This window comes from Cynocephalus volans, chromosome 3 (genome assembly GCF_027409185.1).
Source record: "Cynocephalus volans isolate mCynVol1 chromosome 3, mCynVol1.pri, whole genome shotgun sequence".
NCBI lineage: Eukaryota > Metazoa > Chordata > Mammalia > Dermoptera > Cynocephalidae > Cynocephalus > Cynocephalus volans.
Genome location: NC_084462.1, coordinates 184041854 through 184063590, shown reverse-complemented (window position 1 = coordinate 184063590; position 21737 = coordinate 184041854). Strand labels below are relative to the sequence as shown.

The 21737-nt window shown below is 64.5% G+C and overlaps 1 protein-coding gene across 1 annotated transcript in view; it reads left to right on the top strand.

The window, feature by feature from the left end:
• AHNAK2 (AHNAK nucleoprotein 2) overlaps positions 1–21737 on the top strand; it is a 44397-nt gene extending 22660 nt beyond the window's left edge. The window contains exons 5-9 of the mRNA XM_063090316.1: positions 162–312; positions 610–791; positions 943–2589; positions 5131–6769; positions 7259–21737. Coding sequence (XP_062946386.1) covers positions 162–312; positions 610–791; positions 943–2589; positions 5131–6769; positions 7259–20955 — 17316 coding nt within the window. The 3' untranslated portion in view covers positions 20956–21737. The remainder of the gene's footprint in view (positions 1–161; positions 313–609; positions 792–942; positions 2590–5130; positions 6770–7258) is intronic.

Sequence of the window (21737 nt, the reverse complement as noted above, 5' to 3'; positions counted from 1 at the left end):
GAGCAATCTGGGCGCACCGGGTTGGGTGCCACCACCCTTGTCCTGTGTTTCCTGGGTTGAGGGGCAGGACGATGAGGTCCTCAGGAGACATAGGCCCCCAGCAATGATGCCTGTGGTGACAGGCAATTTCTCACTATGGCCCTGATGTGCTTCTGCCCCAGTCCATGCAGGAGGCAACAGAGGTGACGCTGAAGACCGAGGTGGAGGCTGGAGCCAGTGGCTACAGTGTCACAGGTGGCGGGAACCAGGGGATATTTGTCAAGCAAGTGCTGAAGGACTCCTCAGCTGCCAAGCTCTTTAGCTTGAGAGAAGGTGCCATAGCCACCCCATCCCTGGGGTCCCCATTGACCCCACCAGGATGGGAGGGACGTGGAAGGGGGCCCTAGAGGGGTGGGGCCACATTCAGAGCTCAGGATGACCCCCTCATGCCTCTGCTCAGCTGCTTACAGGCTGGAGGCCACCCGCTGCACCCTGGCTTTCTCATCTGTGAAGTGGGGTGACCCCCACTTCCTGTTGCTGAAGTGCTCAGGGGAGCACATTCATGACTCTGCGGGCCCCTCCCCGCCAGCAACAGGACTAAGGCCCGGGGGCTGCTCTTTCTCTGTCTAGGGGATCAGCTCCTCAGTGCAACCATATTCTTTGATGACATTAAATATGAAGATGCTCTCAAAATCCTTCAGTACTCAGAGCCATACAAGGTTCAGTTCAAAATCAAACGGAAACTCCCAGCCAGGGAGGATGAGGAGTGGTCCAGCAGTGCTCGGCACGGCGCCCAGGGCATGGAGAAGCAGGTGAGGACCCCTGCCCCACTGGGCTGGACCCCGCTGGCGTCACTGCCCCCTCTGAGGCTGACGTGGGCCAGCACGCCCACCCTGTCTCCTGAGCCCAGGGCCTCAAGCTTCCTGAACGGGCACCAATGAGTCCCCTGTCCCTGTTTTTCAGGAGAAGGACATTGCTGATGGATGCACAGAGACCCCCACGAAGACACTGGAAGGAGAAGGAGACAGGGAGAGACTCATCAAACCCAAGGTGGGGAGAGGCCGGCGGCCCCAGAAGGAGCGACTCTCCTGGCCCAAATTCCAAGCAATAAGGAGCAAGCGAGGGCCCCGGAGGTCCCACAGCTCGTCAGAGGCCTACGAGCGTGGGGATGTGCCCGATGTGTCCCCCACGAGCACAGACACAGAGGTGCAGCTCCCGGATGAGCACCCACGGCAGAAGGCAGGGCTGGGCAGCGACAGGAGGAGGAGATTCCTGGGCCTGAGATTCAGGACGGGCTCGGGCCGGGGCCCATCTCTGGTGGTGCAACCAGGAGCAGAGGCCCAGGGAGGGATGGGTCATACTGGGGTCTTGGAGGAGTCAGGGACCTGCGACGACAGGCTTGAGGAGACAGGGGGTACCGTAGGCAGCAGGAAAGAGGAGAGAGCAGCACTAGTGCAAGACATGCCACCCATGCAGGTCACAGAGAGGCCCGCAGAACCTGGTGAGGGGGCACCAGGAAAAGCAGCCGGCCTGGCAGCCAGGCGTCAGAAAAAGATGAAGGCACAGGAGCAGACCACGACCCCGAAGAAGAGTGGGGCCCAGCCAGCTCCCAGGATGAGCTGGGAGACTGAAGGGGAAGAAATACAGAGCCTGGAAATTGGGATCGCCAGACTGTCCCTACAAGACACAACCACCCAGGGAGTCACACAGAGTCGCACGCCAGAAATCCGGGTCAGAATACCCGATTTAAAGGCACCCAAATTTGGATTAAGAAAAGACACTGTGAGGAAAACAGAAACAGGCATTTCTGCCGCGGAGCTGCAGCTGCAGCACAGCAGACGCTCTGCAGAAGAACCCGGACCCGAGGTTGAGAGGGAGCCAGGAGAAGAGGGTTTGGGGGCCAGAGAAGCCCTGGAACGTGGGTCAGGGCAAGGGGAGGTGACAGAAAAGGATGCAGAGGAGCACAGAAAAATGGACAAACAGACTGACGACAAGGACAAGGAAAAGAGGGAAGAAAAGACCAAAATGTCCAAATTTAAAATGCCCTCATTTGGGTGGTCACCCAGCAAGGAGCAAAGGACAGATGAAGCAAAACCCATACAAGGAACAGAGACAGAAAAAGACATCCATATCACAAAGGAAAAGACGGAAACAAAAATAACAGATGACAGTGAAGTCAGGGATATCACACGACATGAAGAAACTCAGAAACACACAACAAAAATTAAAAAGGGAACAGAAGAAAGTGAGAGGGACCCCTCCCTGGGAGACAAGGACGTGGCCGCCAAAGACAGCAAGTTCAAGATGCCCAAGTTCAAGATGCCGTCCTTCGGGGTGTCGGGCCCAGGCAAGACCATCGAGGCCTCGGTGGACGTGTCCGCGCCCAAGGTGGAGGCGGACGTGACCCTCCCCTCCGTGCAGGGCGACCTCAAGGGCACTGACCTCAGCATTCAGCCCCCTTCTGCCGACGTGGACGTCAAGGCTGGCCAGGTGGGCGTGAAGCTCCCGGAGGGCCGCCTGCCCGAGGGAGAGCTTGGCGCACAGGCAGCTGGCGCCGGCCTGAAGGGCCACCTGCCCAAGGTGCAGATGCCCAGCATCAAGATGCCGAAAGTGGACCTCAAGGGCCCCCAGGTGGACATCAAGGGCCCCAAGCTGGACGTGAAAGGCCCCAAGGGGGAGGTGACCGCCCCCGAGGTGGAGGTGGGGCTGCCCAGCGTGGACGTGGACCTCCAGGCGCCGGGTGCCAAGCTGGAGGGGGACCTCTCCCTGGGAGACAAGGACGTGGCCGCCAAAGACAGCAAGTTCAAGATGCCCAAGTTCAAGATGCCGTCCTTCGGGGTGTCGGCCCCAGGCAAGACCATCGAGGCCTCGGTGGACGTGTCCGCGCCCAAGGTGGAGGCGGACGTGACCCTCCCCTCCGTGCAGGGCGACCTCAAGGGCACTGACCTCAGCATTCAGCCCCCTTCTGCCGACGTGGACGTCAAGGCTGGCCAGGTGGGCGTGAAGCTCCCGGAGGGCCGCCTGCCCGAGGGAGAGCTTGGCGCACAGGCAGCTGGCGCCGGCCTGAAGGGCCACCTGCCCAAGGTGCAGATGCCCAGCATCAAGATGCCGAAAGTGGACCTCAAGGGCCCCCAGGTGGACATCAAGGGCCCCAAGCTGGACGTGAAAGGCCCCAAGGGGGAGGTGACCGCCCCCGAGGTGGAGGTGGGGCTGCCCAGCGTGGACGTGGACCTCCAGGCGCCGGGTGCCAAGCTGGAGGGGGACCTCTCCCTGGGAGACAAGGACGTGGCCGCCAAAGACAGCAAGTTCAAGATGCCCAAGTTCAAGATGCCGTCCTTCGGGGTGTCGGCCCCAGGCAAGACCATCGAGGCCTCGGTGGACGTGTCCGCGCCCAAGGTGGAGGCGGACGTGACCCTCCCCTCCGTGCAGGGCGACCTCAAGGGCACTGACCTCAGCATTCAGCCCCCTTCTGCCGACGTGGACGTCAAGGCTGGCCAGGTGGGCGTGAAGCTCCCGGAGGGCCGCCTGCCCGAGGGAGAGCTTGGCGCACAGGCAGCTGGCGCCGGCCTGAAGGGCCACCTGCCCAAGGTGCAGATGCCCAGCATCAAGATGCCGAAAGTGGACCTCAAGGGCCCCCAGGTGGACATCAAGGGCCCCAAGCTGGACGTGAAAGGCCCCAAGGGGGAGGTGACCGCCCCCGAGGTGGAGGTGGGGCTGCCCAGCGTGGACGTGGACCTCCAGGCGCCGGGTGCCAAGCTGGAGGGGGACCTCTCCCTGGGAGACAAGGACGTGGCCGCCAGAGACAGCAAGTTCAAGATGCCCAAGTTCAAGATGCCGTCCTTCGGGGTGTCGGCCCCAGGCAAGACCATCGAGGCCTCGGTGGACGTGTCCGCGCCCAAGGTGGAGGCGGACGTGACCCTCCCCTCCGTGCAGGGCGACCTCAAGGGCACTGACCTCAGCATTCAGCCCCCTTCTGCCGACGTGGACGTCAAGGCTGGCCAGGTGGGCGTGAAGCTCCCGGAGGGCCGCCTGCCCGAGGGAGAGCTTGGCGCACAGGCAGCTGGCGCCGGCCTGAAGGGCCACCTGCCCAAGGTGCAGATGCCCAGCATCAAGATGCCGAAAGTGGACCTCAAGGGCCCCCAGGTGGACATCAAGGGCCCCAAGCTGGACGTGAAAGGCCCCAAGGGGGAGGTGACCGCCCCCGAGGTGGAGGTGGGGCTGCCCAGCGTGGACGTGGACCTCCAGGCGCCGGGTGCCAAGCTGGAGGGGGACCTCTCCCTGGGAGACAAGGACGTGGCCGCCAAAGACAGCAAGTTCAAGATGCCCAAGTTCAAGATGCCGTCCTTCGGGGTGTCGGCCCCAGGCAAGACCATCGAGGCCTCGGTGGACGTGTCCGCGCCCAAGGTGGAGGCGGACGTGACCCTCCCCTCCGTGCAGGGCGACCTCAAGGGCACTGACCTCAGCATTCAGCCCCCTTCTGCCGACGTGGACGTCAAGGCTGGCCAGGTGGGCGTGAAGCTCCCGGAGGGCCGCCTGCCCGAGGGAGAGCTTGGCGCACAGGCAGCTGGCGCCGGCCTGAAGGGCCACCTGCCCAAGGTGCAGATGCCCAGCATCAAGATGCCGAAAGTGGACCTCAAGGGCCCCCAGGTGGACATCAAGGGCCCCAAGCTGGACGTGAAAGGCCCCAAGGGGGAGGTGACCGCCCCCGAGGTGGAGGTGGGGCTGCCCAGCGTGGACGTGGACCTCCAGGCGCCGGGTCCCAAGCTGGAGGGGGACCTCTCCCTGGGAGACAAGGACGTGGCCGCCAAAGACAGCAAGTTCAAGATGCCCAAGTTCAAGATGCCGTCCTTCGGGGTGTCGGCCCCAGGCAAGACCATCGAGGCCTCGGTGGACGTGTCCGCGCCCAAGGTGGTGGCGGACGTGACCCTCCCCTCCGTGCAGGGCGACCTCAAGGGCACTGACCTCAGCATTCAGCCCCCTTCTGCCGACGTGGACGTCAAGGCTGGCCAGGTGGGCGTGAAGCTCCCGGAGGGCCGCCTGCCCGAGGGAGAGCTTGGCGCACAGGCAGCTGGCGCCGGCCTGAAGGGCCACCTGCCCAAGGTGCAGATGCCCAGCATCAAGATGCCGAAAGTGGACCTCAAGGGCCCCCAGGTGGACATCAAGGGCCCCAAGCTGGACGTGAAAGGCCCCAAGGGGGAGGTGACCGCCCCCGAGGTGGAGGTGGGGCTGCCCAGCGTGGACGTGGACCTCCAGGCGCCGGGTGCCAAGCTGGAGGGGGACCTCTCCCTGGGAGACAAGGACGTGGCCGCCAAAGACAGCAAGTTCAAGATGCCCAAGTTCAAGATGCCGTCCTTCGGGGTGTCGGCCCCAGGCAAGACCATCGAGGCCTCGGTGGACGTGTCCGCGCCCAAGGTGGAGGCGGACGTGACCCTCCCCTCCGTGCAGGGCGACCTCAAGGGCACTGACCTCAGCATTCAGCCCCCTTCTGCCGACGTGGACGTCAAGGCTGGCCAGGTGGGCGTGAAGCTCCCGGAGGGCCGCCTGCCCGAGGGAGAGCTTGGCGCACAGGCAGCTGGCGCCGGCCTGAAGGGCCACCTGCCCAAGGTGCAGATGCCCAGCATCAAGATGCCGAAAGTGGACCTCAAGGGCCCCCAGGTGGACATCAAGGGCCCCAAGCTGGACGTGAAAGGCCCCAAGGGGGAGGTGACCGCCCCCGAGGTGGAGGTGGGGCTGCCCAGCGTGGACGTGGACCTCCAGGCGCCGGGTGCCAAGCTGGAGGGGGACCTCTCCCTGGGAGACAAGGACGTGGCCGCCAAAGACAGCAAGTTCAAGATGCCCAAGTTCAAGATGCCGTCCTTCGGGGTGTCGGCCCCAGGCAAGACCATCGAGGCCTCGGTGGACGTGTCCGCGCCCAAGGTGGAGGCGGACGTGACCCTCCCCTCCGTGCAGGGCGACCTCAAGGGCACTGACCTCAGCATTCAGCCCCCTTCTGCCGACGTGGACGTCAAGGCTGGCCAGGTGGGCGTGAAGCTCCCGGAGGGCCGCCTGCCCGAGGGAGAGCTTGGCGCACAGGCAGCTGGCGCCGGCCTGAAGGGCCACCTGCCCAAGGTGCAGATGCCCAGCATCAAGATGCCGAAAGTGGACCTCAAGGGCCCCCAGGTGGACATCAAGGGCCCCAAGCTGGACGTGAAAGGCCCCAAGGGGGAGGTGACCGCCCCCGAGGTGGAGGTGGGGCTGCCCAGCGTGGACGTGGACCTCCAGGCGCCGGGTGCCAAGCTGGAGGGGGACCTCTCCCTGGGAGACAAGGACGTGGCCGCCAAAGACAGCAAGTTCAAGATGCCCAAGTTCAAGATGCCGTCCTTCGGGGTGTCGGCCCCAGGCAAGACCATCGAGGCCTCGGTGGACGTGTCCGCGCCCAAGGTGGAGGCGGACGTGACCCTCCCCTCCGTGCAGGGCGACCTCAAGGGCACTGACCTCAGCATTCAGCCCCCTTCTGCCGACGTGGACGTCAAGGCTGGCCAGGTGGGCGTGAAGCTCCCGGAGGGCCGCCTGCCCGAGGGAGAGCTTGGCGCACAGGCAGCTGGCGCCGGCCTGAAGGGCCACCTGCCCAAGGTGCAGATGCCCAGCATCAAGATGCCGAAAGTGGACCTCAAGGGCCCCCAGGTGGACATCAAGGGCCCCAAGCTGGACGTGAAAGGCCCCAAGGGGGAGGTGACCGCCCCCGAGGTGGAGGTGGGGCTGCCCAGCGTGGACGTGGACCTCCAGGCGCCGGGTGCCAAGCTGGAGGGGGACCTCTCCCTGGGAGACAAGGACGTGGCCGCCAAAGACAGCAAGTTCAAGATGCCCAAGTTCAAGATGCCGTCCTTCGGGGTGTCGGCCCCAGGCAAGACCATCGAGGCCTCGGTGGACGTGTCCGCGCCCAAGGTGGAGGCGGACGTGACCCTCCCCTCCGTGCAGGGCGACCTCAAGGGCACTGACCTCAGCATTCAGCCCCCTTCTGCCGACGTGGACGTCAAGGCTGGCCAGGTGGGCGTGAAGCTCCCGGAGGGCCGCCTGCCCGAGGGAGAGCTTGGCGCACAGGCAGCTGGCGCCGGCCTGAAGGGCCACCTGCCCAAGGTGCAGATGCCCAGCATCAAGATGCCGAAAGTGGACCTCAAGGGCCCCCAGGTGGACATCAAGGGCCCCAAGCTGGACGTGAAAGGCCCCAAGGGGGAGGTGACCGCCCCCGAGGTGGAGGTGGGGCTGCCCAGCGTGGACGTGGACCTCCAGGCGCCGGGTCCCAAGCTGGAGGGGGACCTCTCCCTGGGAGACAAGGACGTGGCCGCCAAAGACAGCAAGTTCAAGATGCCCAAGTTCAAGATGCCGTCCTTCGGGGTGTCGGCCCCAGGCAAGACCATCGAGGCCTCGGTGGACGTGTCCGCGCCCAAGGTGGTGGCGGACGTGACCCTCCCCTCCGTGCAGGGCGACCTCAAGGGCACTGACCTCAGCATTCAGCCCCCTTCTGCCGACGTGGACGTCAAGGCTGGCCAGGTGGGCGTGAAGCTCCCGGAGGGCCGCCTGCCCGAGGGAGAGCTTGGCGCACAGGCAGCTGGCGCCGGCCTGAAGGGCCACCTGCCCAAGGTGCAGATGCCCAGCATCAAGATGCCGAAAGTGGACCTCAAGGGCCCCCAGGTGGACATCAAGGGCCCCAAGCTGGACGTGAAAGGCCCCAAGGGGGAGGTGACCGCCCCCGAGGTGGAGGTGGGGCTGCCCAGCGTGGACGTGGACCTCCAGGCGCCGGGTGCCAAGCTGGAGGGGGACCTCTCCCTGGGAGACAAGGACGTGGCCGCCAAAGACAGCAAGTTCAAGATGCCCAAGTTCAAGATGCCGTCCTTCGGGGTGTCGGCCCCAGGCAAGACCATCGAGGCCTCGGTGGACGTGTCCGCGCCCAAGGTGGAGGCGGACGTGACCCTCCCCTCCGTGCAGGGCGACCTCAAGGGCACTGACCTCAGCATTCAGCCCCCTTCTGCCGACGTGGACGTCAAGGCTGGCCAGGTGGGCGTGAAGCTCCCGGAGGGCCGCCTGCCCGAGGGAGAGCTTGGCGCACAGGCAGCTGGCGCCGGCCTGAAGGGCCACCTGCCCAAGGTGCAGATGCCCAGCATCAAGATGCCGAAAGTGGACCTCAAGGGCCCCCAGGTGGACATCAAGGGCCCCAAGCTGGACGTGAAAGGCCCCAAGGGGGAGGTGACCGCCCCCGAGGTGGAGGTGGGGCTGCCCAGCGTGGACGTGGACCTCCAGGCGCCGGGTGCCAAGCTGGAGGGGGACCTCTCCCTGGGAGACAAGGACGTGGCCGCCAAAGACAGCAAGTTCAAGATGCCCAAGTTCAAGATGCCGTCCTTCGGGGTGTCGGCCCCAGGCAAGACCATCGAGGCCTCGGTGGACGTGTCCGCGCCCAAGGTGGAGGCGGACGTGACCCTCCCCTCCGTGCAGGGCGACCTCAAGGGCACTGACCTCAGCATTCAGCCCCCTTCTGCCGACGTGGACGTCAAGGCTGGCCAGGTGGGCGTGAAGCTCCCGGAGGGCCGCCTGCCCGAGGGAGAGCTTGGCGCACAGGCAGCTGGCGCCGGCCTGAAGGGCCACCTGCCCAAGGTGCAGATGCCCAGCATCAAGATGCCGAAAGTGGACCTCAAGGGCCCCCAGGTGGACATCAAGGGCCCCAAGCTGGACGTGAAAGGCCCCAAGGGGGAGGTGACCGCCCCCGAGGTGGAGGTGGGGCTGCCCAGCGTGGACGTGGACCTCCAGGCGCCGGGTGCCAAGCTGGAGGGGGACCTCTCCCTGGGAGACAAGGACGTGGCCGCCAAAGACAGCAAGTTCAAGATGCCCAAGTTCAAGATGCCGTCCTTCGGGGTGTCGGCCCCAGGCAAGACCATCGAGGCCTCGGTGGACGTGTCCGCGCCCAAGGTGGAGGCGGACGTGACCCTCCCCTCCGTGCAGGGCGACCTCAAGGGCACTGACCTCAGCATTCAGCCCCCTTCTGCCGACGTGGACGTCAAGGCTGGCCAGGTGGGCGTGAAGCTCCCGGAGGGCCGCCTGCCCGAGGGAGAGCTTGGCGCACAGGCAGCTGGCGCCGGCCTGAAGGGCCACCTGCCCAAGGTGCAGATGCCCAGCATCAAGATGCCGAAAGTGGACCTCAAGGGCCCCCAGGTGGACATCAAGGGCCCCAAGCTGGACGTGAAAGGCCCCAAGGGGGAGGTGACCGCCCCCGAGGTGGAGGTGGGGCTGCCCAGCGTGGACGTGGACCTCCAGGCGCCGGGTGCCAAGCTGGAGGGGGACCTCTCCCTGGGAGACAAGGACGTGGCCGCCAAAGACAGCAAGTTCAAGATGCCCAAGTTCAAGATGCCGTCCTTCGGGGTGTCGGCCCCAGGCAAGACCATCGAGGCCTCGGTGGACGTGTCCGCGCCCAAGGTGGAGGCGGACGTGACCCTCCCCTCCGTGCAGGGCGACCTCAAGGGCACTGACCTCAGCATTCAGCCCCCTTCTGCCGACGTGGACGTCAAGGCTGGCCAGGTGGGCGTGAAGCTCCCGGAGGGCCGCCTGCCCGAGGGAGAGCTTGGCGCACAGGCAGCTGGCGCCGGCCTGAAGGGCCACCTGCCCAAGGTGCAGATGCCCAGCATCAAGATGCCGAAAGTGGACCTCAAGGGCCCCCAGGTGGACATCAAGGGCCCCAAGCTGGACGTGAAAGGCCCCAAGGGGGAGGTGACCGCCCCCGAGGTGGAGGTGGGGCTGCCCAGCGTGGACGTGGACCTCCAGGCGCCGGGTGCCAAGCTGGAGGGGGACCTCTCCCTGGGAGACAAGGACGTGGCCGCCAAAGACAGCAAGTTCAAGATGCCCAAGTTCAAGATGCCGTCCTTCGGGGTGTCGGCCCCAGGCAAGACCATCGAGGCCTCGGTGGACGTGTCCGCGCCCAAGGTGGAGGCGGACGTGACCCTCCCCTCCGTGCAGGGCGACCTCAAGGGCACTGACCTCAGCATTCAGCCCCCTTCTGCCGACGTGGACGTCAAGGCTGGCCAGGTGGGCGTGAAGCTCCCGGAGGGCCGCCTGCCCGAGGGAGAGCTTGGCGCACAGGCAGCTGGCGCCGGCCTGAAGGGCCACCTGCCCAAGGTGCAGATGCCCAGCATCAAGATGCCGAAAGTGGACCTCAAGGGCCCCCAGGTGGACATCAAGGGCCCCAAGCTGGACGTGAAAGGCCCCAAGGGGGAGGTGACCGCCCCCGAGGTGGAGGTGGGGCTGCCCAGCGTGGACGTGGACCTCCAGGCGCCGGGTGCCAAGCTGGAGGGGGACCTCTCCCTGGGAGACAAGGACGTGGCCGCCAAAGACAGCAAGTTCAAGATGCCCAAGTTCAAGATGCCGTCCTTCGGGGTGTCGGCCCCAGGCAAGACCATCGAGGCCTCGGTGGACGTGTCTGCGCCCAAGGTGGAGGCGGACGTGACCCTCCCCTCCGTGCAGGGCGACCTCAAGGGCACTGACCTCAGCATTCAGCCCCCTTCTGCCGACGTGGACGTCAAGGCTGGCCAGGTGGGCGTGAAGCTCCCGGAGGGCCGCCTGCCCGAGGGAGAGCTTGGCGCACAGGCAGCTGGCGCCGGCCTGAAGGGCCACCTGCCCAAGGTGCAGATGCCCAGCATCAAGATGCCGAAAGTGGACCTCAAGGGCCCCCAGGTGGACATCAAGGGCCCCAAGCTGGACGTGAAAGGCCCCAAGGGGGAGGTGACCGCCCCCGAGGTGGAGGTGGGGCTGCCCAGCGTGGACGTGGACCTCCAGGCGCCGGGTCCCAAGCTGGAGGGGGACCTCTCCCTGGGAGACAAGGACGTGGCCGCCAAAGACAGCAAGTTCAAGATGCCCAAGTTCAAGATGCCGTCCTTCGGGGTGTCGGCCCCAGGCAAGACCATCGAGGCCTCGGTGGACGTGTCCGCGCCCAAGGTGGAGGCGGACGTGACCCTCCCCTCCGTGCAGGGCGACCTCAAGGGCACTGACCTCAGCATTCAGCCCCCTTCTGCCGACGTGGACGTCAAGGCTGGCCAGGTGGGCGTGAAGCTCCCGGAGGGCCGCCTGCCCGAGGGAGAGCTTGGCGCACAGGCAGCTGGCGCCGGCCTGAAGGGCCACCTGCCCAAGGTGCAGATGCCCAGCATCAAGATGCCGAAAGTGGACCTCAAGGGCCCCCAGGTGGACATCAAGGGCCCCAAGCTGGACGTGAAAGGCCCCAAGGGGGAGGTGACCGCCCCCGAGGTGGAGGTGGGGCTGCCCAGCGTGGACGTGGACCTCCAGGCGCCGGGTGCCAAGCTGGAGGGGGACCTCTCCCTGGGAGACAAGGACGTGGCCGCCAAAGACAGCAAGTTCAAGATGCCCAAGTTCAAGATGCCGTCCTTCGGGGTGTCGGCCCCAGGCAAGACCATCGAGGCCTCGGTGGACGTGTCCGCGCCCAAGGTGGAGGCGGACGTGACCCTCCCCTCCGTGCAGGGCGACCTCAAGGGCACTGACCTCAGCATTCAGCCCCCTTCTGCCGACGTGGACGTCAAGGCTGGCCAGGTGGGCGTGAAGCTCCCGGAGGGCCGCCTGCCCGAGGGAGAGCTTGGCGCACAGGCAGCTGGCGCCGGCCTGAAGGGCCACCTGCCCAAGGTGCAGATGCCCAGCATCAAGATGCCGAAAGTGGACCTCAAGGGCCCCCAGGTGGACATCAAGGGCCCCAAGCTGGACGTGAAAGGCCCCAAGGGGGAGGTGACCGCCCCCGAGGTGGAGGTGGGGCTGCCCAGCGTGGACGTGGACCTCCAGGCGCCGGGTGCCAAGCTGGAGGGCGACCTCTCCCTGGGAGACAAGGACGTGGCCGCCAAAGACAGCAAGTTCAAGATGCCCAAGTTCAAGATGCCGTCCTTCGGGGTGTCGGCCCCAGGCAAGACCATCGAGGCCTCGGTGGACGTGTCCGCGCCCAAGGTGGAGGCGGACGTGACCCTCCCCTCCGTGCAGGGCGACCTCAAGGGCACTGACCTCAGCATTCAGCCCCCTTCTGCCGACGTGGACGTCAAGGCTGGCCAGGTGGGCGTGAAGCTCCCGGAGGGCCGCCTGCCCGAGGGAGAGCTTGGCGCACAGGCAGCTGGCGCCGGCCTGAAGGGCCACCTGCCCAAGGTGCAGATGCCCAGCATCAAGATGCCGAAAGTGGACCTCAAGGGCCCCCAGGTGGACATCAAGGGCCCCAAGCTGGACGTGAAAGGCCCCAAGGGGGAGGTGACCGCCCCCGAGGTGGAGGTGGGGCTGCCCAGCGTGGACGTGGACCTCCAGGCGCCGGGTGCCAAGCTGGAGGGGGACCTCTCCCTGGGAGACAAGGACGTGGCCGCCAAAGACAGCAAGTTCAAGATGCCCAAGTTCAAGATGCCGTCCTTCGGGGTGTCGGCCCCAGGCAAGACCATCGAGGCCTCGGTGGACGTGTCCGCGCCCAAGGTGGAGGCGGACGTGACCCTCCCCTCCGTGCAGGGCGACCTCAAGGGCACTGACCTCAGCATTCAGCCCCCTTCTGCCGACGTGGACGTCAAGGCTGGCCAGGTGGGCGTGAAGCTCCCGGAGGGCCGCCTGCCCGAGGGAGAGCTTGGCGCACAGGCAGCTGGCGCCGGCCTGAAGGGCCACCTGCCCAAGGTGCAGATGCCCAGCATCAAGATGCCGAAAGTGGACCTCAAGGGCCCCCAGGTGGACATCAAGGGCCCCAAGCTGGACGTGAAAGGCCCCAAGGGGGAGGTGACCGCCCCCGAGGTGGAGGTGGGGCTGCCCAGCGTGGACGTGGACCTCCAGGCGCCGGGTGCCAAGCTGGAGGGGGACCTCTCCCTGGGAGACAAGGACGTGGCCGCCAAAGACAGCAAGTTCAAGATGCCCAAGTTCAAGATGCCGTCCTTCGGGGTGTCGGCCCCAGGCAAGACCATCGAGGCCTCGGTGGACGTGTCCGCGCCCAAGGTGGAGGCGGACGTGACCCTCCCCTCCGTGCAGGGCGACCTCAAGGGCACTGACCTCAGCATTCAGCCCCCTTCTGCCGACGTGGACGTCAAGGCTGGCCAGGTGGGCGTGAAGCTCCCGGAGGGCCGCCTGCCCGAGGGAGAGCTTGGCGCACAGGCAGCTGGCGCCGGCCTGAAGGGCCACCTGCCCAAGGTGCAGATGCCCAGCATCAAGATGCCGAAAGTGGACCTCAAGGGCCCCCAGGTGGACATCAAGGGCCCCAAGCTGGACGTGAAAGGCCCCAAGGGGGAGGTGACCGCCCCCGAGGTGGAGGTGGGGCTGCCCAGCGTGGACGTGGACCTCCAGGCGCCGGGTGCCAAGCTGGAGGGGGACCTCTCCCTGGGAGACAAGGACGTGGCCGCCAAAGACAGCAAGTTCAAGATGCCCAAGTTCAAGATGCCGTCCTTCGGGGTGTCGGCCCCAGGCAAGACCATCGAGGCCTCGGTGGACGTGTCCGCGCCCAAGGTGGAGGCGGACGTGACCCTCCCCTCCGTGCAGGGCGACCTCAAGGGCACTGACCTCAGCATTCAGCCCCCTTCTGCCGACGTGGACGTCAAGGCTGGCCAGGTGGGCGTGAAGCTCCCGGAGGGCCGCCTGCCCGAGGGAGAGCTTGGCGCACAGGCAGCTGGCGCCGGCCTGAAGGGCCACCTGCCCAAGGTGCAGATGCCCAGCATCAAGATGCCGAAAGTGGACCTCAAGGGCCCCCAGGTGGACATCAAGGGCCCCAAGCTGGACGTGAAAGGCCCCAAGGGGGAGGTGACCGCCCCCGAGGTGGAGGTGGGGCTGCCCAGCGTGGACGTGGACCTCCAGGCGCCGGGTGCCAAGCTGGAGGGGGACCTCTCCCTGGGAGACAAGGACGTGGCCGCCAAAGACAGCAAGTTCAAGATGCCCAAGTTCAAGATGCCGTCCTTCGGGGTGTCGGCCCCAGGCAAGACCATCGAGGCCTCGGTGGACGTGTCCGCGCCCAAGGTGGAGGCGGACGTGACCCTCCCCTCCGTGCAGGGCGACCTCAAGGGCACTGACCTCAGCATTCAGCCCCCTTCTGCCGACGTGGACGTCAAGGCTGGCCAGGTGGGCGTGAAGCTCCCGGAGGGCCGCCTGCCCGAGGGAGAGCTTGGCGCACAGGCAGCTGGCGCCGGCCTGAAGGGCCACCTGCCCAAGGTGCAGATGCCCAGCATCAAGATGCCGAAAGTGGACCTCAAGGGCCCCCAGGTGGACATCAAGGGCCCCAAGCTGGACGTGAAAGGCCCCAAGGGGGAGGTGACCGCCCCCGAGGTGGAGGTGGGGCTGCCCAGCGTGGACGTGGACCTCCAGGCGCCGGGTGCCAAGCTGGAGGGGGACCTCTCCCTGGGAGACAAGGACGTGGCCGCCAAAGACAGCAAGTTCAAGATGCCCAAGTTCAAGATGCCGTCCTTCGGGGTGTCGGCCCCAGGCAAGACCATCGAGGCCTCGGTGGACGTGTCCGCGCCCAAGGTGGAGGCGGACGTGACCCTCCCCTCCGTGCAGGGCGACCTCAAGGGCACTGACCTCAGCATTCAGCCCCCTTCTGCCGACGTGGACGTCAAGGCTGGCCAGGTGGGCGTGAAGCTCCCGGAGGGCCGCCTGCCCGAGGGAGAGCTTGGCGCACAGGCAGCTGGCGCCGGCCTGAAGGGCCACCTGCCCAAGGTGCAGATGCCCAGCATCAAGATGCCGAAAGTGGACCTCAAGGGCCCCCAGGTGGACATCAAGGGCCCCAAGCTGGACGTGAAAGGCCCCAAGGGGGAGGTGACCGCCCCCGAGGTGGAGGTGGGGCTGCCCAGCGTGGACGTGGACCTCCAGGCGCCGGGTGCCAAGCTGGAGGGGGACCTCTCCCTGGGAGACAAGGACGTGGCCGCCAAAGACAGCAAGTTCAAGATGCCCAAGTTCAAGATGCCGTCCTTCGGGGTGTCGGCCCCAGGCAAGACCATCGAGGCCTCGGTGGACGTGTCCGCGCCCAAGGTGGAGGCGGACGTGACCCTCCCCTCCGTGCAGGGCGACCTCAAGGGCACTGACCTCAGCATTCAGCCCCCTTCTGCCGACGTGGACGTCAAGGCTGGCCAGGTGGGCGTGAAGCTCCCGGAGGGCCGCCTGCCCGAGGGAGAGCTTGGCGCACAGGCAGCTGGCGCCGGCCTGAAGGGCCACCTGCCCAAGGTGCAGATGCCCAGCATCAAGATGCCGAAAGTGGACCTCAAGGGCCCCCAGGTGGACATCAAGGGCCCCAAGCTGGACGTGAAAGGCCCCAAGGGGGAGGTGACCGCCCCCGAGGTGGAGGTGGGGCTGCCCAGCGTGGACGTGGACCTCCAGGCGCCGGGTGCCAAGCTGGAGGGGGACCTCTCCCTGGGAGACAAGGACGTGGCCGCCAAAGACAGCAAGTTCAAGATGCCCAAGTTCAAGATGCCGTCCTTCGGGGTGTCGGCCCCAGGCAAGACCATCGAGGCCTCGGTGGACGTGTCCGCGCCCAAGGTGGAGGCGGACGTGACCCTCCCCTCCGTGCAGGGCGACCTCAAGGGCACTGACCTCAGCATTCAGCCCCCTTCTGCCGACGTGGACGTCAAGGCTGGCCAGGTGGGCGTGAAGCTCCCGGAGGGCCGCCTGCCCGAGGGAGAGCTTGGCGCACAGGCAGCTGGCGCCGGCCTGAAGGGCCACCTGCCCAAGGTGCAGATGCCCAGCATCAAGATGCCGAAAGTGGACCTCAAGGGCCCCCAGGTGGACATCAAGGGCCCCAAGCTGGACGTGAAAGGCCCCAAGGGGGAGGTGACCGCCCCCGAGGTGGAGGTGGGGCTGCCCAGCGTGGACGTGGACCTCCAGGCGCCGGGTGCCAAGCTGGAGGGGGACCTCTCCCTGGGAGACAAGGACGTGGCCGCCAAAGACAGCAAGTTCAAGATGCCCAAGTTCAAGATGCCGTCCTTCGGGGTGTCGGCCCCAGGCAAGACCATCGAGGCCTCGGTGGACGTGTCCGCGCCCAAGGTGGAGGCGGACGTGACCCTCCCCTCCGTGCAGGGCGACCTCAAGGGCACTGACCTCAGCATTCAGCCCCCTTCTGCCGACGTGGACGTCAAGGCTGGCCAGGTGGGCGTGAAGCTCCCGGAGGGCCGCCTGCCCGAGGGAGAGCTTGGCGCACAGGCAGCTGGCGCCGGCCTGAAGGGCCACCTGCCCAAGGTGCAGATGCCCAGCATCAAGATGCCGAAAGTGGACCTCAAGGGCCCCCAGGTGGACATCAAGGGCCCCAAGCTGGACGTGAAAGGCCCCAAGGGGGAGGTGACCGCCCCCGAGGTGGAGGTGGGGCTGCCCAGCGTGGACGTGGACCTCCAGGCGCCGGGTGCCAAGCTGGAGGGGGACCTCTCCCTGGGAGACAAGGACGTGGCCGCCAAAGACAGCAAGTTCAAGATGCCCAAGTTCAAGATGCCGTCCTTCGGGGTGTCGGCCCCAGGCAAGACCATCGAGGCCTCGGTGGACGTGTCCGCGCCCAAGGTGGAGGCGGACGTGACCCTCCCCTCCGTGCAGGGCGACCTCAAGGGCACTGACCTCAGCATTCAGCCCCCTTCTGCCGACGTGGACGTCAAGGCTGGCCAGGTGGGCGTGAAGCTCCCGGAGGGCCGCCTGCCCGAGGGAGAGCTTGGCGCACAGGCAGCTGGCGCCGGCCTGAAGGGCCACCTGCCCAAGGTGCAGATGCCCAGCATCAAGATGCCGAAAGTGGACCTCAAGGGCCCCCAGGTGGACATCAAGGGCCCCAAGCTGGACGTGAAAGGCCCCAAGGGGGAGGTGACCGCCCCCGAGGTGGAGGTGGGGCTGCCCAGCGTGGACGTGGACCTCCAGGCGCCGGGTGCCAAGCTGGAGGGGGACCTCTCCCTGGGAGACAAGGACGTGGCCGCCAAAGACAGCAAGTTCAAGATGCCCAAGTTCAAGATGCCGTCCTTCGGGGTGTCGGCCCCAGGCAAGACCATCGAGGCCTCGGTGGACGTGTCCGCGCCCAAGGTGGAGGCGGACGTGACCCTCCCCTCCGTGCAGGGCGACCTCAAGGGCACTGACCTCAGCATTCAGCCCCCTTCTGCCGACGTGGACGTCAAGGCTGGCCAGGTGGGCGTGAAGCTCCCGGAGGGCCGCCTGCCCGAGGGAGAGCTTGGCGCACAGGCAGCTGGCGCCGGCCTGAAGGGCCACCTGCCCAAGGTGCAGATGCCCAGCATCAAGATGCCGAAAGTGGACCTCAAGGGCCCCCAGGTGGACATCAAGGGCCCCAAGCTGGACGTGAAAGGCCCCAAGGGGGAGGTGACCGCCCCCGAGGTGGAGGTGGGGCTGCCCAGCGTGGACGTGGACCTCCAGGCGCCGGGTGCCAAGCTGGAGGGGGACCTCTCCCTGGGAGACAAGGACGTGGCCGCCAAAGACAGCAAGTTTAAGATACCCAAGTTCAGTATTCCTTCTTTTTCATGGTCCCCTAGTAAGGCTGCTGTGAGTGTTCAAGAGGTGGAGGGGAGGATTACATTTAGTGAAGAGGCTTCCATTTTAGGTGAGGTGGACTCTGCTGTCACCCTTCCTGGAGGTTGTCTTGATGATTTTAATATTGAAACTGATTTGGGTCACTCATTTGGGAAAGATGAAGAGAAAGCCGAACCTGAGAAACTTCATATTAACATCCGCAAAGGCTTTTTTTCCTCAGGGAAGTCTCGGAAAGACATTAAACACCTTGAAGGTGGTTTTGGGGCACGTGTTCCCCGGAGTCAAGAGGCTATGTCTTTGGACTTGCAGCCCGCTGAGGCGCCGGGGCAGTGTGGGTTGGACCGTGGGCCGTCTACTCTTGTGCCCCTGGTGGGACTGTCGGGTTTTGCTTCAGCCAGCCTTGATCTCACTGGCCCGCATGTGGAATCATCTGTCCACACTGGTGGGGGTGTCACACTTACGAAATACCAGGTGACTCTCTCCCGAGCTCCCCTGGGCCCTGAGTTTTCTCAGGAATCTTCTTCTGGGTCACAGACCGATGTTCCCCTTCCCAGCCCACAAAGCTGTATTGACCTGAATGCCCTTGAGGACATTCCCTTGTCACAGACCGACAGCCATCCTGGCAAAGCGGATGCCCTAATTCCTGCATCTTACCATGAGGTGACTTTTCCTAAGTTTTATCAATCAAAGTTTGCATTTCCAGTTGTGAAAGCGGCAGTTCCTGAGGGAGACTTGCGTGCAGCAGGGGATGCTGCAGCTCTGTCTTCCTCAACCTTGGGGTGGCGGGGAGACTCTTCAGGAGAGGACGGCCAGGTGTCCCCACTGCCAAGCACCGAGCTGCTCCCCACGGGTACCCCTGTGTCCCAGGGTAGAGAGGATCAGTCGGGCCCCTTGGGAACAGCTCCAGGAGAAGCTCCAGCTGACAATGCTGACCGTGAAGGGAAAGGGAGTCCCTTCAAGATGCCCAGGTTCAAGCTTCCATCTTTTAACTGGTCTCCAAAGAAGGAGGTGGAGCCAAGATGGGACCCTGAATGCAGCCTGGAGGACGCCAAACTCAGCGTGGTTTTAGACGTGGAGCAGGCGGACACCCAGGCTGGGGTTGCTGTGTCTGACATGGAGGTGCCCCCGGATGTGCCTCCTGAGAAGGACGGGGAGAAGGGAAGGCTCAGGATGTCTGGCTTTGCCATGCCGAAACTTGCTCTTCCCAAAATGAAGGCTTCTAAAGGCGGGGTGGGCCTGCGACAGGCAGACGTGCATCCTTCACTTTCCAGTGCCGTGGCAGGAGGGGACGTCCAAGCCACAGAGCAGCCCAGCAGTGGTGGGGGCCGGGGGGACACTGTTGCAACCATGGACTCCCCAGGAGAGGGCTTGGACGTCCATCCATCACAAGTCCGCATTCCCAGTTTGGGCTTTGCCAAACCTGATCTCAGATCCTCCAAGGCCAAGGTAGAAGTGAGCCAGTCTAAAGCTGACCTGCCTCTTCCCAAACATGACCCATCTGTCGGAGGTGGAAGCCAAGGCATGGGGCTCAGGGATGTCCCAGCCAGCCAGCCCTGTGGGGAGGGGACAGCCCTAGCCACAGAAGACCCCCTTCAGACATCCTGTCAACAAATAGATGCTGAAGTGCCCACAATGGATAGCCCGGAGGAGGGAGCCCCTGCGGGAGCAATGAGAGGGGACGCACCAGAGAGCTGGTTTAAGATGCCCAAGTTCCGCATGCCCAGCTTCAGACGCTCCTCGTCCAAGGAGAGAGGTGGGGCCAGCGGGCGGGAGGTGCTGGAGCTCCCACCCCCTGCCAGCGCCACCCCAGAGGAAGAGGCAGCTGGAGTCAAGGCGGTCCACGTCTCTGGGCCCAAGGTGGAGGCAGGTATGTCTCTGTGGCCCCCAGAAGCAGAAGCAGATGTGACAGCTTCCAAGGGCCCGTTGCACGCAGACGTCCTTAGATATAATATGGAGGGCACAGGCTTGAAGCTGTCCCTCCCCGCTGCTGCGATGTCCGAGGCTGATCTTTCCCCTTCCAAGGGCAGCATCCATCCAGCCGAAAGCTCCCTCCCTCTTCAGGTGTCTGGCACGAGACTTTCAGAAACACAGGCTCCTGCAGGAGAGATGGCCAAGATGCCCCCTCCTAGGCCGGCAGGACATGAACCTGCCCAGGTGGAGGAGAGAACAGAGAGACGGTCTTCCCAGCCCGAAGGTCCCCTGACACTGAAGGCTTCCAGCACTGAAGTGCCCTCCCAGGTTTCCGTGGTCAACGTGGATCGACTCTGGGAGGACTCTGTTCTAACTGTCAGATTCCCCAGACTGAGAACGCCACGGTTCTCCTTCCCTGCTGCCAGCTCGGAGGCTGACGTGTTCGTCCCCACTGTGAGGGAAGTGCGGTGTCCAGAGACCAGGATTGACCTCGCCCTTCAGGAGAGCCCCGAGCTCTGGGGGGCCAGCATCCTGAAGGCAGGCACTGGGATCCCCAGGGAGCAGCCTGTGGGGCTTGATGGCTCCCTGGAAGCTTCCGCAGTTCCCAGGGTCAGAGTGCATATTCAGGGTGCTCATGTGCAGAGTCAGGAGGTTACCATACACAGCAGGTTGACACCAGAATTTGCAGATCTCTCGGCGCCTGAGGCGTTTTCCACTGAGATCATAAGGGAATCAGAGATCCCTGCGTCTGAGATTCAAATGCCTTCTTATGGATTTTCCTTGCTGAAGGTGAAAATCCCAGAGCCCCCCAGGCAGGCTAGAGTGTGCACGGTGACTCAAGACTCTCCGATGCGGGAGGGCTTGGAAGAGGCTCCCGCTGCAGCTGCTCCAGGAGTGGACTCGATGTCTGCAGATCTGCAGCCTGACAGCGGAGAACCGTTTGAGATCATCTCTTCCAGCGTCAGCGCACCAGAACCACAGGCATTCACGTTTGAAGTGCGTCCCAGCCGCCAGCTTGCAGGCAGCTGCTCCGATGAGGAACCAGCAGAAATTCTCGAGTTTTCTGCTGAAGACAGCCAAGAGGCCACCACCCCCCAGGCAGATGGACACAGGGCTCCAAAAGAGAAGCCAGAAAGTAAAAAATCTTCTGGCCTGTTCTGGTCTTGGCTTCCAAACATTGGGTTTTCTTCTTCTGCGGGTGAGGCAAGTGCTGATTCCAAAGCTGACGTCCCAAGATCTGCTCCTGTTCAAACGCAGCCCGAGGCCCGGCCGGAGGCAGAGCTGCCTAAGAAGCAGGAGAAGGCGGGCTGGTTCCGATTTCCCAAATTAGGGTTCTCCTCTTCTCCTACCAAGAAGAGCAAAAGCACCGAAGATGAGGCAGACCTGGCAGAGCAAAAACTTCAAGAAGAAACAGTCACCTTTTTTGACGCCCAGGAAAGCTTCTCCCCTGAAGAGGAGGAGGAAGGTGAGCCGGGGGACGCCATGGGTGCCAGGCCAGGCTCCAAAGCGATGGTGGCGTCCAGGGCGAGAACAGAGTTGATCTTGCTGGAGCAGGACAAAGAAGCTGGTGATGACCCTGTGTCCAGGCCCGTGACCGAATGAAGGCTGGACAGTGGCTCATCAGTGGGGGAGAGTTGGGCGGCTCAGGTACAGCACAGAGGCCAGCAACCCTGCACGTCCCCTTGGTGTACAGAAGTGAGAACTCTGTGTCACTGTCACATGGCCCCCCAGAAATGGAACCAAAAATGTGCCCAGCTCTCTCAGAGCTCTAAAAGCACCAAAGGCACCTGACTTCACACAGGACACTGGATTCACGCGGCATACCGGTGCTCTGGCAGAAGATGGCTGGTCTGCACCATGTAAGTCTCGAGAGACCTGCCCGTGAGGCCCAGCAGAACACGCTGCTTCTCTGGGGGAAGTTCCAATGGCTGTGGGTGCAGTTTTCAGTGTAGCTTCTGTCCTGCTGCTGCTGCTTCCTGATGAACGTGGCTTTCTTCTTTCAGGCAGAGTACAGTGTATTCCAGGAAACCGTTTCCTGCTCACTTATGAGCTTACTCCTTTGTCAAATGTCTTGCTGGTGGCACGCTTCGGGATGCTTTGTGTGATGATGCGTACGTGCTGGGCGGAAGCATGATGGTCAGTGGCTGACCAGCGACTGTACCCAGTGCACTGGGTGAGATGAGCCAGCAGAGGTCGTTAAGACATCCACGAGTTATCACGAGACGTCAATACGTGTCCCCTTGCCTGCCGGCATCTGTCAGTGCCTCTCCTGTGTGCACATCATGCCACACTGTCACCCCTGATCCCCTTATGTACACACTGCAGCCAGACTGCACATGGGACTGGCTTGGCTGCTTCCTGGGTGGGAAATAAAGGAAGTGATG